The 16,500-nt window shown below is 41.7% G+C and overlaps 1 protein-coding gene across 1 annotated transcript; it reads right to left on the bottom strand.

Moving 5' to 3' along the window:
• Nucleotides 1-2,299: 2,299 nt before the first annotated feature.
• On the bottom strand, nt 2,300-16,204 carry pklr (pyruvate kinase L/R). The gene is made up of 12 exons (XM_069655764.1): nt 16,183-16,204; nt 11,226-11,390; nt 10,776-10,867; nt 10,537-10,668; nt 9,322-9,508; nt 8,253-8,526; nt 7,331-7,481; nt 6,425-6,577; nt 6,162-6,328; nt 4,764-4,830; nt 2,766-2,880; nt 2,300-2,663 (listed from the first exon to the last, which is right to left on the bottom strand). Exons 1-12 carry the CDS (start codon nt 16,193-16,195, stop codon nt 2,557-2,559), a joined length of 1,623 nt encoding a protein of 540 aa, XP_069511865.1. The 5' UTR covers nt 16,196-16,204; the 3' UTR covers nt 2,300-2,556.
• Between the last annotated feature and the right edge of the window lie 296 nt (nt 16,205-16,500).

The raw sequence follows: 16,500 nt of genomic DNA, 5'->3' as shown, positions 1-16,500 counted from the left end.
ACAAGACGGCGGAAACAAGTGAAATTACGCAAAATATTAGTCCATGGTCGCACGGAGTCCACGGCACGTTGTCATTTTCAGTCTCCGATTAGAAAAAGCAGTCATTATGATGGAAGGTGCGCCTGCCCGTGACTGAAGCGCTCAGACAGCCGGAGGAGAGACAAGCGGCTCTACAACATGATATGTAGTAAAAATGAAACCGGAATTAACTTGATCAGGTGTTTATAGTCTGTCGCCCAAAATCTTTTACAGCCGTCTCCATCTGTTTCCACTTCTGCCGACTTTCAATGACATTGTGTCCAGCTGTGTCCTTTCCTCCTTGTTGCACGGAGGGCAGAGAATACAGGCTCTATTTTCAACAGAAAAAGCTGTTCCAAGGTGAAGCCGTGCGCTCTGGTGAATCCAGAAGCCTCCTTCACAAAATAAAACAACTTGTTGATCGTTGAAGGTGGCTGCTCTTCTCACACACAGCTCAGACTCCAGCGTGAAGCTGAATTTCGCTCCTCACTCTGACTCAACACCCAGAGGTCGAGCCGGTACCGTCCACAGTAGCGCGCGGCGCATGCAAATGAAATATTAAATAAATAAATGTGCAAACAAAGGTCTGGATCTAATCGGCCTGTTGCCATGGCATCCGCATCCCCATCATACGTCCCCAAAGGCCGCGTGCCCGGCCGGCAAGACGCACGTATCTCTCGCAGGTACAGCTCGCGCGTCATCCTCTGTCTCACCAATAAAGAGAGAGAGCGCGTGATGGAGAGAATCTGGTGAAACTTTATTTAAACGTCGGGAAAAGAGCAAACGTTTTTAACGATGGTGACAAGTTACAGACAAAGAGAATAAAAAGACACGAGAGAAGAATAAAATACAATTTAAGTTCATTAATAGAGAAAACTAACCTGTGGTTCATTTTAAAACTCAAGTTTTATTATTAAAAACATTTATACTTAAAGCATCCAGTCACGGAAGGTAACCAAGTACATTTATGTACGTTTCAAACTAAATCTCAAGATATTTGTGTTTTACATGAGAAATTCATATTTTAAATAAGACTACTTGATGTTTATTTGCTGATAAAAGCTTATGTGCTATTAAAATAAGATTTCAAATACATTACTTTACAGTGTTTTTGCACGTGTGATAATATTACTTTAAGTAGAGGATCTGTTTACTTCTGTCACTGCTTTTTCCACTAACAACTTCAAACACAGGTAGAGGTGGAATGTAACCAATTGCGTATACTTAAGAACCTTAAGCACAAATCAATGATACATGTACTTTACTTAAAGGTCCTGTGAGGAACTTTCTGTGTGTGTTGATTTTAGCGCCCCCTGTGGTGGTTTTTAACTAAAAATTGTATCCTGCTTTCTTGAACAGTCATGTGTGTCAATCACTTTGAATTTTTGCCCTGGAAAATGTAAACAAAGGCAAGTACTTACTTACTACTTTTGTAGCTCATATAGAGACATCAGAATTAATTTTAGTCTGTTTCATAACCAGTGAAAAACTCCTCACAGGAGCTTTAAGTTTTCCATTTTATGCAACTTTATATGGATACCCCCTTCATCTCAGCTTTAAATATTGAGCTTATTTACTCCACCAAATTTTTCTGACAGCTTCAAGTAAGCTCTGAATGCGGGACCTTAAGTTGTTGTTAACTTGAGTATTTTCACAGTGTGGTACTGATATTTTTACTTTAGTAAAAGATATGAATATCTCTTCCAGTTAAAACAAAAATTACAACCGACCCAATTTAGAAGTATAAAAACTTAAATCTCTCCATGCTGTCTCCAGTTTTGAAAGGCAGATTGTGATAACCACCAATAACCAACATGCTCAATTGTCTTACTATATTGCATTTGAAAGTGGATGTTATAGTAAAAAGGTAGAAACGGGAAATGAAGCGCAGAAGATTCAAAGCGCATTCGAGCTGGAAGGAGAAATCCTGCAGAAGAAGGACGTGGATGTCACATTAAAGCTCCTCAGGCATGAGAAAGCCCCACACAGGAGCAGATATAACGAGTTTATGAGAGAATAGTCGTCACATGTATCTGCATCTGGATCATCTCTGTGTACAAAAGGGTGTAGTTCATTACCCACCATCATCTCGGCATCTCCCGGCACTGGACAGGATGAAAGGCCTTATCTGCAAACTCCCCTAAGACCTTCAAGAATGATATGCCTCAACATAGGCAGACAAAGAGAAAATGTTCACTGTTCATTTTAATCCAACAAATACCAGAGGTGTAGACGAAAAAAGAGGATTGATCAATTACTGAAACTTAAAGTTAATGTGCAAGTTTTATTTTGAGGGAGTCATCGCTTTCAAAACACGTTAAACACAAATTCTGATGACAAGTGTTTCCTAAACATACTGTAACTATTTGTAACAATGGTGACGTTGGCAAAGTTCTTCTGTTAATCGATCTGTGAGAGTAATGATTATTTAGTTTTATGCAGACGAATGTCAGGTTTTCGTCGCATTTGTAGAATCTGCCTTAAAAAGGCTTTAACACTGGCAGGTCAGCTTGTCAGTCAGATTTAAAGTCAAAGTCTTTACGGCACATTGACTGCTCTCATAATGTTAGTGTGACCGGACCCTGGGATCCAGCCTGTCACCACGATCACCATGTCGCCCGACTTGAAGAATCCTCTTGCTTTCCCTGAGGAGGAAGAAGGCGAGAGACAAGGGAGAGAGTGTGAGTAAGACAGTATCATAGCATGTAAATGAGCAGGCTCACACTCACACGCACACACACACTGACCTATGTCCATGCCAAAGTTGACCCTGTTGTCTACATCATCAGCCCAGACGGGAGCAGGCAGAGGGTGGAAGAGTACAGGGAACACTCCTCTCAACAGCTGAGACTGACGGGCCACCTGAGGGAGAGCACAGACACTGTAAAGCCTCAGTAATGATTTAATGGGTGATGTTACATAGCAGTAGCCAGCCATCACTAGACTAATCACAAAAGAGCAAATAAAACATGAGCTTACAGATTCATCTAGTTCCCAGGCTAACATAACAGAGAACTGTTGAAAAATGTGTATTATTTGTCAGTTCATTTAACCATTCATGAGTTAGACGCCCCACAGTGACTCCCTGACATAACTGAAAGTTATCAACCACTTCAATTAGTGAATGCGTAAAATAAATATTGTAATCTTTATTTTTGTGACACCAAGAGTGATTTTCCCTCTGAGATTGTTTAATTAGAAGGATTTGTGCATATTTGATCTCAGTTGTACATGATGATAAGTCCTCTGTGCATGCCAAAGTTAGTCACGGAGTTCAACAAGGTTTGATGCTCGGACCACTTCTTTTCACCTTATATAGGCTACCTTTAGGTAAAATCATCAGAAAATGGTATTTGTAAAGAGTCTTGAGGTAACTTTTTTTATGATTTGGCCCTGTATAAATACAAATTAATTGATGAATGATTAACATGAGGATTTGTAGGTGTCCAGTATTTCACAAAAACAGCTAAATTAGGGAAATGCTTTAATTTGTTGTATGGAACAGTCCTGAGTGTGAAAGTAGGGAAAAGGTCTTTAGGTCATTCAGATCAAAAGTATTGAAACCATTGTAAAATCAATGTGTTTAATCTCATTGTGTCCTTTATATGTCACAGCTGTTATCCGTACTTTTCTACTAGTTCTATGGACTATTTTCAGACCTCCCCGTTCCCACTCACCATAGTGAACATCTCTCTTAGCTCAGCTTGTGTGTCTGATTATTTCAAACATGTAATTATTCAGCTACTATCTAAAAGCCGAGCCTTACAGTGGGTGAATAAAACAGGGACTCGTTGGCCTCATATTTGTCAGGCAGTATTATTTTCTGTTGCAGTTTATTATTATGCCTCCTCATCTGTTTGGCTGATGTGTAGTGTACCACAGGGCTCCATCCTGGGTCCTTTTCTTTTTTTCCTGTTCATGCTCCCCATTGGTTAAATAATTGATTTCAGGTCATAAAAAATGTTTGCTTTCTGCTGCTGGTGGTGGGGAAAGGTCAGGAGTTCACCAAAAATATCAATACATCAAATATGCACTACAGATTTAAAGAAACTCTGGCTTTCAGTTTAACCTTTGTTTATAGATAACCTTTGGACCGAATTGTCACTGAAAGGGAAACTGCACATTGGCATTAGATCATTGATTCCAACATAGGCGTCAGGACTCCCCCAGGAGGTCACAAAAAAAACTTTCAGAAACAGATACTACTATTATAAATAAGATAAGATTATCAATGTCATGCAAGCATTTTCTTGGAAAGAAACGTTTCACCCAGGGATATCTATTTCAACTTTAGATTTAACAAATCTACCTTAGAAGTTACAGGTGTCAAGCCCCCATGCAAGCAGCCATGCACTGTGCTGAATGTGTTCACTCCAGGTCCAGACGTGCTGCTCTGAATCTGACCCTGACCTCTGACCTCCATATGAAGCATTAAGCATGTGGAGGGGGATCTTGTGTGGATTAACTCCACATGACTTTAAAATGAAAGGTAATCTTGAGCAGGAGTTTTGTACAGTTTGTGCTCATGTTTTACAACAACACCCTCATAAAGAGCTCTGTTGAAAGCGCCATAAAACAGAATTACAGTGCAGTAAAATATCACACATGAATTCACCCAGTCAGCGAGGGTAAATACTGACTGTATCACACATTGTTCAGTTTTGAAAAGTATGAGTCATTAACAATAAGTTGTGTTTGAGGCGAGGCAAACAGCACTGCTGCTAGTTCATAGAGGCCGGCTGTACCTGAGGGCTTCTGGTGACGGCAACAATAGGACAGCGTGGGCGGTACCTGGACAAGAGATGTGCTGACCTGGAGAGAGAAGGACGACAAAAGGATGGTGAGAAGGAGGGAAAATCAATACTCTTCATATATTAATAATCTTTAATCCTAGTAAAGAAATAAACTTTAAACCACTTTTCTATAACGTATTCCCTTGCTGATGGATTCAAACACCACATTCAAAAAACTTCAAATGTCTTTCAATCACTGCTCCTATTAAAACTCTTATAAGTTGAGCTGTATTTGTGACTGAAGTTTTTGCCATTCAAATAATGAAAGTCAACTACTGGCCATGCTAGCTGCAAGTCTCTGAGGACGGCTCGGTTAGTTGGTCAACCACTTTGTTCAAGACTGAAATTTATCGGATAGATTGCCATGAAATCCTCATGACCTTCAGAATCCTCTGACTTTCCCTCTCGTGCACAATGAGGTTGACATTTAAAGTCTCAACATCTAATTCTATCTTTATTTTTATTCTTAAATCTTAAGTGAGTTGGCTGTGTTTTATCAGCTATCTATGTATGTAGAATTGGGTCTACATATTTGATTATTTAAAAATATTCATCCAAATGTAGAGTATGTGTGTGGCGCATGTGTAGAGAAATCTATATTTAGCAAGGTCAGGCATTTAGTTTACATCGATAGCAGTCTAAACACACAAAAATATACAGCAACATGTGGGAAACACAATAAACATTATAGTCAACATTAACTCTACCCTCAGGACGCAAAAGCAGAGAACAGCACGGCAATATTAAGTCTGTAGCATCGTTCTGGGATAAAAGAACAAACAGCTGTTGCTCCAACCTTTAAACAGCTTGTATGTCTGTCCAAGAGGAAGAAGAAAAACCTGGTTTATTCAAGTCTGCCTCTACCAAGAATTAGTATCAGTATCCTGGGAGTTCCAGAGTATTTAACTTTCATGCAACAGAGTGGAGTTTCAATTCATATTCACCTTTTTTATTAACATTCACACCGTTGTAGGAATAGTTTCACATTTTAAAACAGCAAGAGAAAGCAGCCTGTTAGCTGAACTAAGCTAACAGACCAGAAACAGCTAGCCTTGCACTGTCTGAAAGCCATTTACACTTTGTTTTTTGTAGAATTAAACAAACAACATGTAATGAGTTAGTAATAGGTCAAGATAGGTCGACTTTGTGACCTTTAGACGGAGCCAGGCTAGCTTTGTGCTAAGCTAAGTTAACTGGCCGCTAGCTGTAGCTTAATATTTACCGTACACACATGAGTGGTATCAATCTTCTCGTCTTACCCTCAGGGAGAAAGCTAAAAGCATATTTACCCAACTATTTTTTTAACCATAAAAATATGTTCTTGTCTGGGAGTTGGTTTGGTATACACACTTGCCACTGGTGGTCAGGACTATGATGGCTCCAGCGCAGCATTTGAAGGAGGACTCCACAGCTCCGATGGCTGTGACCTCTGTGGGGTCAGAGGAGAGAGGAGTGAGGCGACGCAGCTCCTCAAACAGCTGCTGGTGGAAAATGGCTGCCTCTGCCTCCCTGCAGATCTGAGATAGAGTCATGAGAGAGGGAGGGGAGCTTTATCAGAGGGCACTAAGTCAGATGTAACAGAGTGGACATGACGTGCACGCAGAAACACACACCGAGTGCATCATTGCGACTGCCTCCACTGGAAACAGTCCCTTGGCGGTCTCCCCAGATAACATTACACAGTCGGCTCCATCCAGCACGGCGTTGGCGACGTCACTGCCCTCCGCTCTGGTTGGTCGTGGGTGAGCCACCATGCTCTCCAGCATCTTCAAAACACACATATCAGCTTCACATTAAACTCACATCAACATGTCTCCATAACGCACTGTGAGGGGATTTTATTAATACACCCTTTAAAAATAAGCCTTTTTGTTTGCAGGCTTTAGGGAGAGAATAAAGAGAGGAAATAATGGCTCTGTGGATGGCTGGACAGTAGTGGAGGAGAAATGAGAGATCATTTAGACTGAGGCAGGCGGTGACTGTGCGTGATCATTATTGGCATCCCAGAGACTCAGCGTTATGAGTCAATAAGCTCGGCAGACAGTCGGAAAATGAGATAGCTGGCGGCGTTGCCTGAGAGACTGAATTTTTGCAGTAGTTAAGAAGCTGCTGCTAATGCTGATTAGCGTGTGTGTGTGTGTGTGTGTGTGTGTGTGTGTGTGTGTGTACTCAGGTCTCCGTTAGCAAACCTGCTATAACACTGTCACTCTGAGTCAAGGGCTGTAGCATAAACAAGATATAGCACTGTGACTCAACATGGCTTCAGGAGTGTGTGTGCATGTGTGCATGTGTTTAACCAAAGAGAGGAAATGTGTGTGTGTTTTGAGGATGAATTTATCGGACAAGTGAGTGTGTGTTTGTGTGGGAACATTAGGTCAAAGTGCAAGGTTAATGTGTATCTGTGTTTGTTTATTTGGACCCATTTGACATTTAATTAGATAACACTAAATCTGCATATCTTATCATAAATGCATTCTTTTCTGTGAGTGTATTTGTGTGTGTATTTTCTCGTCCCTGACCTGTGTGGCACAGATGACGGGCTTGCCGGCGGAGTTGCAGCGTCCAATCATCATCTTCTGCGCGATGAAAACTTTCTCCGCTGGGATCTCAATCCCCAGGTCGCCCCTTGCAACCATCACGCCGTCGCTCTCAGCCAGGATCTCCTCAAAACTGACAGAGAGATTATGGAGAGGGAATATGAGGAGACGAAGGAAGGATTTGGAGTTTGGGGATGAAAGAAAGTGGACGATGGGAAAGAGGAGGAAAGGAGAAGCGAGATGCAACGAGGAAGCAGAGGCAAGAAGGGAAAAAATCAATGATGATGCTGGTTGTGTTTCTGTCAATATCCAGGAAACATTCAAATGCAGGTTTAGATCTGCAATAATTTGTTGTCTGCTTCTGCATCCTGAAAACATATTGAGGATAGAGTTGCACTGTGATCTAAATCATATTAGAAATATGTAAACAAGGATGTGTAAGGATGCAGATTTAGGAAAAACACAGCAGCAGTAGATGTAAAACAGGACGTTTGATTAATTATATCGATACGCAGCATCATAACCGTGTAAAATTTAATCTTTATGATCCAATCTGAATAATTAATTTAAATCACAGCTCTAGTTACACACTGTCAGCTGCCAGCGAGCAGCAAGAGAGAGCGCGAGGTACGTAATGAGGATGACAGAGCTGTGACATTAAGTGTGTCAGATATATTAAGTGGCAGATATATCTCACACAGTCAGCCGCACAGATTGCTTTTCAGAGATGTGTAACATCCAGAGCTGACATATGTGCATCCATCACTGCCAGCCGGCTGTCCACAGGAGGGGACCATCGCCCATCAGTCCTGTCACAGCCTCATTATGGAATTCCCCCCGCCTCCAGCTACATCGCTTAAAATAACTCTAATGGTTTGGATTTGAAGTGTTTTCCTTCACTTACTTCTGAACCCCCTGCCGGCTCTCCACCTTGCTGATCACTTTGATATCTCGCCCGTGCGCCCCCAGAACCCGCCGCACACCTTTGACATCCTGAGCAGAGCGGATGAAGCTGGCGAACACCATGTCCACGCCCTGCGCCACCCCGAACCTCAGGTCGGCCTCATCTCGCTCGCTGACCGCCTGCAGGCCGATCAGGTCGCAGCCGGGGAGGTTAACGCCTTTGCGACTGCACAGCAGCCCGCTGGCCTCCACCACCGTATCCACCCAGTCAGAGCCTGCAGAAGAAATGAGACGTCCATTAAATTAGTCGTGAAAACCCTGAATTAAGGACGAACACTTCTCTGTGAAGACTGGGATCATAAAAAGGGTGTCTTAACTGAAATCATTTACTAAAATAGAGTAAATTCTTTGTCTTGCAGGAGAAATGCAGATTTCATGCAGGTTATATGAGACATCTACAGGGAAATGTATGCAAATGCTTTCTTTCAGATGTATCGGAGGAAGGTCCATAAATGTATCTGATTTCAGTCCTCGACAGTATTTATTAGGTGAGCCTGTAATTACAGCGGTCTGCAGAGCCTCAGATATGATCCAGACTACATTACCACTATAATGGTGGAGAAGCACATTTTGTTCAGGGACTGGAAGGCTCCAAGGAATCCTCTGTTCATAAAAAGGTTATTCAGCTGAGGAAGGTCACTCTGTTGGAAAAATCTCATTCAGAATGAGAGGGGGCTGATCATTATGGGTCTGAATGGGCTGCTCTTCTGTGCATTTCTGCCAACTAATGATGTATTGAGGCAACAAAACAGAACAAAGGACGAGTATGAACTCCAGTAAAGGTTATGAAAATGAGTAGTTATTAGTAAGTTAGTAGCAGGGCCATTTGTGTGTGCAGGTATGAAAGTATATGTTTTTGCATGTAAATGTTCTTTTGCACTGTATGCTCCTGTATGTATGAAGGTATGAGTTCTTCACTACAAAAGTGATCGTGTATATCTTGTAAAACTAGAAAACAGTGGGTAAGTAAAGGTAGAAAGAGGTCGCATCTTAATGCAAATGTGTGTTACCTGTTTCTACCACTTTGAGTCCGATGAGGCCATCATCGATGTAGATGGTTCCTCCCTTCTTGACGACCTGGGGCAGGCTCGCATAGTCCACCCAGATAATCTTGCCGTCTGTCTTGTCTCTGTCACTCTCTGCTGTCACCACACGGACAGTGCTGCCCTTTTCCAGCTCCACCTCCCCCTCCACTTTCTGCACAACACAGAGGAGACAAATGTAAGAAAAAAAATATGGAAACATTCACATTTCTAATTTTATCATACATAGTATGTTGACGTACATCTATCTGTGATACGCATGATGCTCATGCAAAGAAACCCAACAAACAGAAATGATCTGTCTTTCTCCTCCACACACTCTCTTCCTCTGCTGCTGCAAATCCACAACCTGCGTCTGAGCAGTTTGGCTTGATTCAACTCCACAGGCTGTCTGAAGCCATAACTGTTGGATATAATGGCATCGGGAGCTTCTACAAACCCGTGTTTTTATGGCGTTTGTGGCTGAATAGTTCTGGTAAGGTTTCAAGTGCCAATGATGTTCTAATGAGGATGATAATGTGGGGTTATAACAATCAGACAAATATGTCAGCTGCTCTCTGCCTATCATTTCTTGATGTTTACTGTGTTGTCTCAGTTTTGGGATAAAATGACGATGTTATTACAGAGTATGAGTCATCCTTCCTGTCAGCCACATTCTTACGGTTACAGTTACATCTAATCTGCCAAAACATGCAGGAAATGACATCATCGTTCATGATATTTAAGACCAAGAAATTTGAATTAGTTGGCAAGAATATAACACAAACAATCCATCAAATATGTATAATATACAATAATGGTATGGTGACGTCTTTTTTATCCGTCAATGAAGCCACTCAACAGACTACAGAAGAGACACAACAAGCAAGAATCAGTGTGCCTCTCTCTCTCGTCACGCAGAGCAGTTTGTAAGCTAATTAAAGCATGACGAGGATTCCAACAGCGCGGAGTTATTTATTCAGCTAAGCAGATGCCGTGCAGCGTCAACACAAAGAATTTCACAATGAGATTATGAATAAAAAGGCGACAAAACGAGGACGCACAAACAGATCTTTCAGGCAGGAAACAACTTGTAAGAAATGATGTCACCGAGCACTCTGCAATTTTTCATCCCTTTTACAGCTGACTGAATGTGACTGATTAGATTTAGATGACCTGATAGATGAAGCACATCATGTTTACCCCTCTCACTAATCCGGTGCGGATCTCTGGACCCTTCGTATCCAAGGCGATGGCAACCGGCCGATAATACAAGGGGTCAGAGTTTATCGTCTCCACCGCCTCTCGGATGTTTTTGATGGTTTCACCGTGGTACTGACAGGCAGGAGGAGGGAGAGGGACAGAGAATCAATACATGACTGAAGGACAGACCAACACAGGAATATGTGTATAAGAACAAGAAACACATGTACTGTCCGTACTTCATGTGAGCCGTGAGAGAAATTTAGACGAGCGATGTTCAGTCCTGCTTTGATCATCTCTTGGAGTTTGGGGACCGATCGGGATGCAGGACCTGAAAAAGGAGACGTGCAACAGTAACGACGTTTTAGGTTAAACGTGATAAGTTGAGACGAGAAATTTTTTGTGAGGATTCAAAGGTGATATCTAAAGAGTCTGAGGGTTGGAAGAGCTTAAAAGCGATTTGTACATTGTATTTCCTTATATATATATATATATATATATTTTCTTTCTTTCTGGGCAGAAGAGGAGCTGAGTGAGCTCCAATGTGCCACAGTCAAGAATCAAACCCTGCCAACACTGGAGGCCACCCAGCACCCGGCCTGACACACTGCCAGTGATGACTTACAACAGATGCCAGAAAACAAACTTGAAACTGAGACTCGCTGTCTGCACCCGGCAGTCACACTCACCAATGGTGCAGATTATGCTGGTGTTGCGCGCTGTGATTGGCTCCTGGTCGATGTCCAGCAGACAGAGATGCTCCAGGAAGGTGTCGGCCATGCTGGCATCCAGCTGCTGGCGCTGGATGAAAGAGTCCGGCAGTGTCATCGCCTCGGAGTAGCGCCTGATGCGAGCTGGAGCGGCAGAGAAATGTTGTCAGCAGGGTTCAAGTCAGTCATGAAAACTCTACTGCCAACCCCACCTGTGAAAACAAATGAACTAAAAGAGGTGTCATTTTTGTGCTGATAAAGAACAAGTTCTAAAAGTAGAGATAAAAAAGGAGACTTGCCTCCACAGATTTTCAAATGTGGAGATAGAGATAGATCTGATTGAAAATACATATCAAGTATAGCCTACTATTGACCTGACAAAATGGCATTTTAAAAGAGATGTTTTAATGCCATGCAGAGGTAAGATAAAGTGGTGACTTTTGAAACAAATGAAAATCATAAACCAGCAAGCCTTTCATATAAAGATGTGAATTTCAGGTCATTTAAGAAAGACACAATCCTTATTTATACATAGAATAACTCCCACTGTGTTTAAGACGGGGGATTAGAGAAAATAAAAATAAAGGCAGACTGATATGGCTGCATTTTTCTGTCACTGTAGTAGCTTCATGTTCCTCATCCTAAAACAACACCAGACAAACTCCCTGCGAGTAAATTACAAATTGTAAGTAGAGAGTACAGAAAACAACAGTTATAGTATATTACCGATGTTAAAGTCGTACTTCTTAAACCTGCAGATTTATTCAGCTAAACAAGATAGTACACAACATCGCCGCCTTATTTGCTTTTGGCTAACGTGTAAGCAAACAGTTGCTAATTAAGCTAGCAGACAAAGAACAACATTAACATTTAGTTGGAGTTATGTTTCAGGCCACCTGATGAATCTTAGCCCAGTATTAACTCTGTTTCTAGCCCTGGTTTGGTCTGCGCTCGCTTTTGAGGGACGACTTAGCTGCTTATTGCTTCCTTACTTCTCCAGCTATTTGCTAACTTTGCCTGAGCTGTTTGGTGCTCAGCAGGTGCTGAAAAGTCGGTTTTCCTTGAGCTTTTCCACAAAAAACAGCTTCCTTCTGCTGCTGGAAATGAAGCTTAGGGAGCACCGAGAGTGAATAAAACATTAAATTTGGTTGTACAATCAAAACAATGAGCTGAAAGATGCTACTAAGCTAGGTACAGCTGAAGGAAATTGCTAACATCTGTGACTTCATCTTTCTGAGTGGTTCGCTACAAATTGTATGAAGATAGTTGAGCCTTTGTTACCTTAAAAATATTAATCAGAGAAGCTTTGTTCAGTTATTTGATGATGTAGATTATTTTTGTCTACCAATAAGTCAGCTACGATAAGTCAGGCGACAAAAAAACTCCACACAGACTAGTTCTATTATTCTATTCTTCTATTTCTCAAACACAAGGATCTTCTCACCTCTTACTCATTGAAATCTTATTACTAGCTTCTTAAACTGGGATGATATGTTCTTACTGCCTTTCCCTAACACCTTATCCCAGTAACACCACCTGTCTCGACATAAAACCTGAGAGTAAAAACCTGCAAATGGAACCTTTCATGCAAATCACTGTGGTACCTGGCTGAGGGCTTTGAGCCAGCACAATGGCATCCATTTTAGAGGATGTCACACTCAGTCAAGCCTGCAATTTCTGCCACCACAGGGGAGGAGAGAGTAAAGACCGGAGACGAGGGGGACGAGAGGAGAGCCTGAACGACGAGGCCGCTGCTCACGGCTCAACAGGAGCGATGAGGTGAGGATGAAGGAGGGCGAGAGGAGGAATTTGACGATGAACATTTCTATAGAAAATAATGATAACTAAATTTACGTTTGGTTTTTGTTGATTGTTATTTTTGCATCACCTGTAAGACCTTATTAACCAATGTCTCTCACTTAGTGTTTTCATTGTTTGCAGTAAATCAAAGCCCTCTGTGGTGAGTGGACACGCAGAAAAAGACAAAGCTTGAAGTCTCCGTGTTGAAAGCGGTGACAGGAAATGTCAACACACACAGATCATCCTCCATCCTGTGGATTCGGTAGCTTTCCGTGTTTTCTCTCTTTTTCTCTTCCTGTCTTTTTTTCTCTCTCTCTCTCTCCACCTCCCTGTGACCCAGTTCTGCCGCACTGCTGCACACATCATTACGTGTCCCACTGAGATCCTCCTCTGACACATCGCACAGTGTACACATGGAAACACACGCGCACGCACAGACATACACATGTACCTGTTACTGGAAGGCTGGCTATAAATAAAGCAGACATCAGGTCAAAAACACTTGCACAATTTCGGTGCATGCACACTTTTATGGCTGATAAGAGAGGTGAATCCGGTGATCGGTGTGACCTGTTTGCAGAGGGTCACATTCCTGCTGCAGGTCAGCGTGCGTGCGATCGATGGGCGCACTGATTTTTGGCCAACTATGACTCTGCACTTAAGTTCAAAAGCATCCGACAAACACAACATGCACTTTAACTGACCGGCAAGTTAAGAGGGCAGTTGAGTAACGGAAATGATTGTGTAATTCACAGGTACAAATTATTTGACACTAGACTCATACACACAAAGCTCCTTTGTAAGGCAGTTCAATTCAACGATAGATACAGGTATTAATCCTGCTTTAATTATGTTATAATCTAGAAAACTCAAAAGAAATCATAAATCAACTTACCGGATGTACCAATTTTGGCCATTCTTAATGAGATACAAATCCACGGCAAAGTTCCTCCTCCTCTATTGTCTTATTAAAGAGTTTTGCAGATTTTATTCTGTAATTTTTAGTAAAGTAAAGAGTAAGTAAAGAGCTTCCTCCTGCTCAGGTCATACACTTGTCATTCTCTAAGTGTAGTGTCACCTGAACAAGCCTAGTTCAGCCTCTTTCCTTCACTTTGACCCTTTGACTCCTCTGCTGCCCCCTCGTCTCTCCTCCCACTCACACCGCTTGGAGTGGAGCCACTGCTTGCAACGCACGCATGATTTTTGATCAAATCATTGGCTTCAGCATGACTGGGCAAAGATGATGCTAAAAATAATATCAGTTTAAATCAAGTAATGACAGCACACTTTTAGAGTGATCGACAGGACAGAGTGATACATGTCTTTTTGCTGCGTCGCTGTAGATTATGTAATCCTAACCTGGAGTTTGACACATTGACCCCATTTACACTAGAAATGGAAAATCATTGCAATACTTTTCGCACCACTGTAAATTCTGTTAAAACGATTAGTCAGTGTGTGATTAATCGACAAACAAATCATCACAGCTGTGTTTTAAGAGCAACTGTGTTCTCAGACGGTGTGAAAACACCTTTCTAATGGACCTAAAGCAACAGGATGTACAGTAACTCACCTGTTATTATTAATCTTAATAGGTCACTGATAAATGCTTCTTACAATAATTACAGACAGCAGTAAGAGATGTTAATCAGTTATTTATAAATGTGTCTTGGTTCAGACGGCCTGCAGCACTTCCGAAAGGTCAGAGGTCAAACACTGTAGTGGAGGAATTACCATTCAGAACTAAAGAGCTAAAAAAACACTGGCCTCAACCTGACAACACAAATGTGAATTTGAATTAATGGCATATAAAAATAAATAATTAGTTACGCATTTATTTATTTTTGTTTGTCATAGCTTCTAAGCCCTCTTTAAAGGGGTGACTTATCGAAAAGTGGCACCTTTAAGATACGGATTAGGTTTGTTGTTTCTGGACCTTTGAAACATTTTGCATTCACGTCAGTTATAACTTTGGACCACCGATGTTACATAAATGTGAGACTTCAACAAAGTCGGAGACACGAAGAGGTGTTGTTTCTTCCACTCTGTGACACAGTTTACTCAGAGTTTCTTACCGGTTTCTATAAAGTTAGGAGCTGCAGAGTTACACCTCTACCACTGCCTGTTAAGAAGTTGGCGTGTCCATTATGAAGCGGTTCATTGATTCTTGGACGGCCGTTTCAAAGTCTGGAGTTTGGCATTTTTGCTGTCGTCTTGATTTTTTGGGGGAGGTGACCATATTTGTAAATTTGCTTCATCTGTTGTTAGCACATTGTTGAACACAGGAAGCCACACTGTGAGGCATATTCTATTCCAAATAGGACTTCAAATAAGGAACGTATGCTTTATTTAGAGTAGACAAGGGATTGAGGCCGTGCACTCATCAGACAAATGTTTACTGAGGGAATAAATGAATTGGAAGTAGGGTAATTGTTCTGGTAGACTTATACAAAATCAGACTTCTTATTGCAACCTGTGGAGTTGCCCCCTGCTGGCCATTGGAGAAACATTTATGTTTAAGTCACTTTCACACCAGCTCCAATCTGGAAACTAAGAGGTTACACCCACTTCTTCTACAGTGTATGATCTGTGCACAGTCACACATGAACCCAGGGGGGGTTGACAGAGGGTGTAAATCGTTAGCCGGAGGACAAACAGACCTTTGCTCCTGAGTTGACAAAAGATAATCTACCCTGCAGCTCTCTGCGCCGAGAAGCACACACCCAGTATGATATAATCGTACTGCAATTAATATTCCCAGTCTGGAGTAAAGGTCGCTTTTACACATGGAGAACAGAGTGCAATAATATAATGTGGATGTAAAATTTGAAGCACAGAAGAATACAGGAGAACTTTTCACCTTTCAGTCTTTAACATCAAACACCTGTGAGTCAGTCGCCTAAAAGTCTTTTTATGGAAACTGTCCACATACAACTGAAAAAAAGGGAGTGATCGGTATGTGGCAGAGTGACAGAAACAAACAGCAGCAAAGATTAGAGCAACAGAACATGTTACAAAAACAGCAGACAGTGTGCAGACACAGGGTTTGCTACACCGCGCATACACACAACGCACAGTCACAGTATGAAGTGAAGCGTTACAGTTTAGATCTTTAGAAAGTTAGACAAGGACAAACCTGTTGGATGCATGAAGAGGGCTGAGACTGAAAGAATGGTGGTGTGATGTATGTGTTGGGACATGCACGACTTATGTCAATAAATGGGTTTGAGTGCGTTTTAGCGCCATCTGGTGGACAGAAATGTTAACGTTGCTTTTGCAAGGTTTGTCGCACTAAAGACAACAAAGGGAGGAAATTAAACTTTATTAATCAGCTTTATGAGTTATTGGGACAAACGCAAAGTGTGTGAGGATGTAACCTAGTAGAAGCTGCAATAAGTGTCATGTGAAATCCTGCTGTTTTTAAGGGAGAGCAACAGAGGCTGTATTGTGTGAT

This window comes from Semicossyphus pulcher, unplaced genomic scaffold (genome assembly GCF_022749685.1).
Source record: "Semicossyphus pulcher isolate SPU_LCO1_2020_fin unplaced genomic scaffold, fSemPul1.0.p SCAF_9, whole genome shotgun sequence".
Taxonomy (NCBI): Eukaryota; Metazoa; Chordata; class Actinopteri; order Labriformes; family Labridae; genus Semicossyphus; species Semicossyphus pulcher.
The sequence above is the reverse complement of the archived record's forward strand: the minus strand, read 5'-3'. Positions and strand labels throughout refer to the sequence as shown.

Excerpts from the sequence above, each read along its gene's own strand:
- pklr (XM_069655764.1), bottom strand. Across the intron at positions 10,868-11,225 it reads CAGCATAATCTGCACCATTG|GTCCTGCATCCCGATCGGTC; the intron begins GTGAGTGTGACT and ends CTCCTTTTTCAG. Across the intron at positions 9,509-10,536 it reads GCACCGGATTAGTGAGAGGG|AAAGTGGAGGGGGAGGTGGA; the intron begins GTAAACATGATG and ends TGTGTTGTGCAG.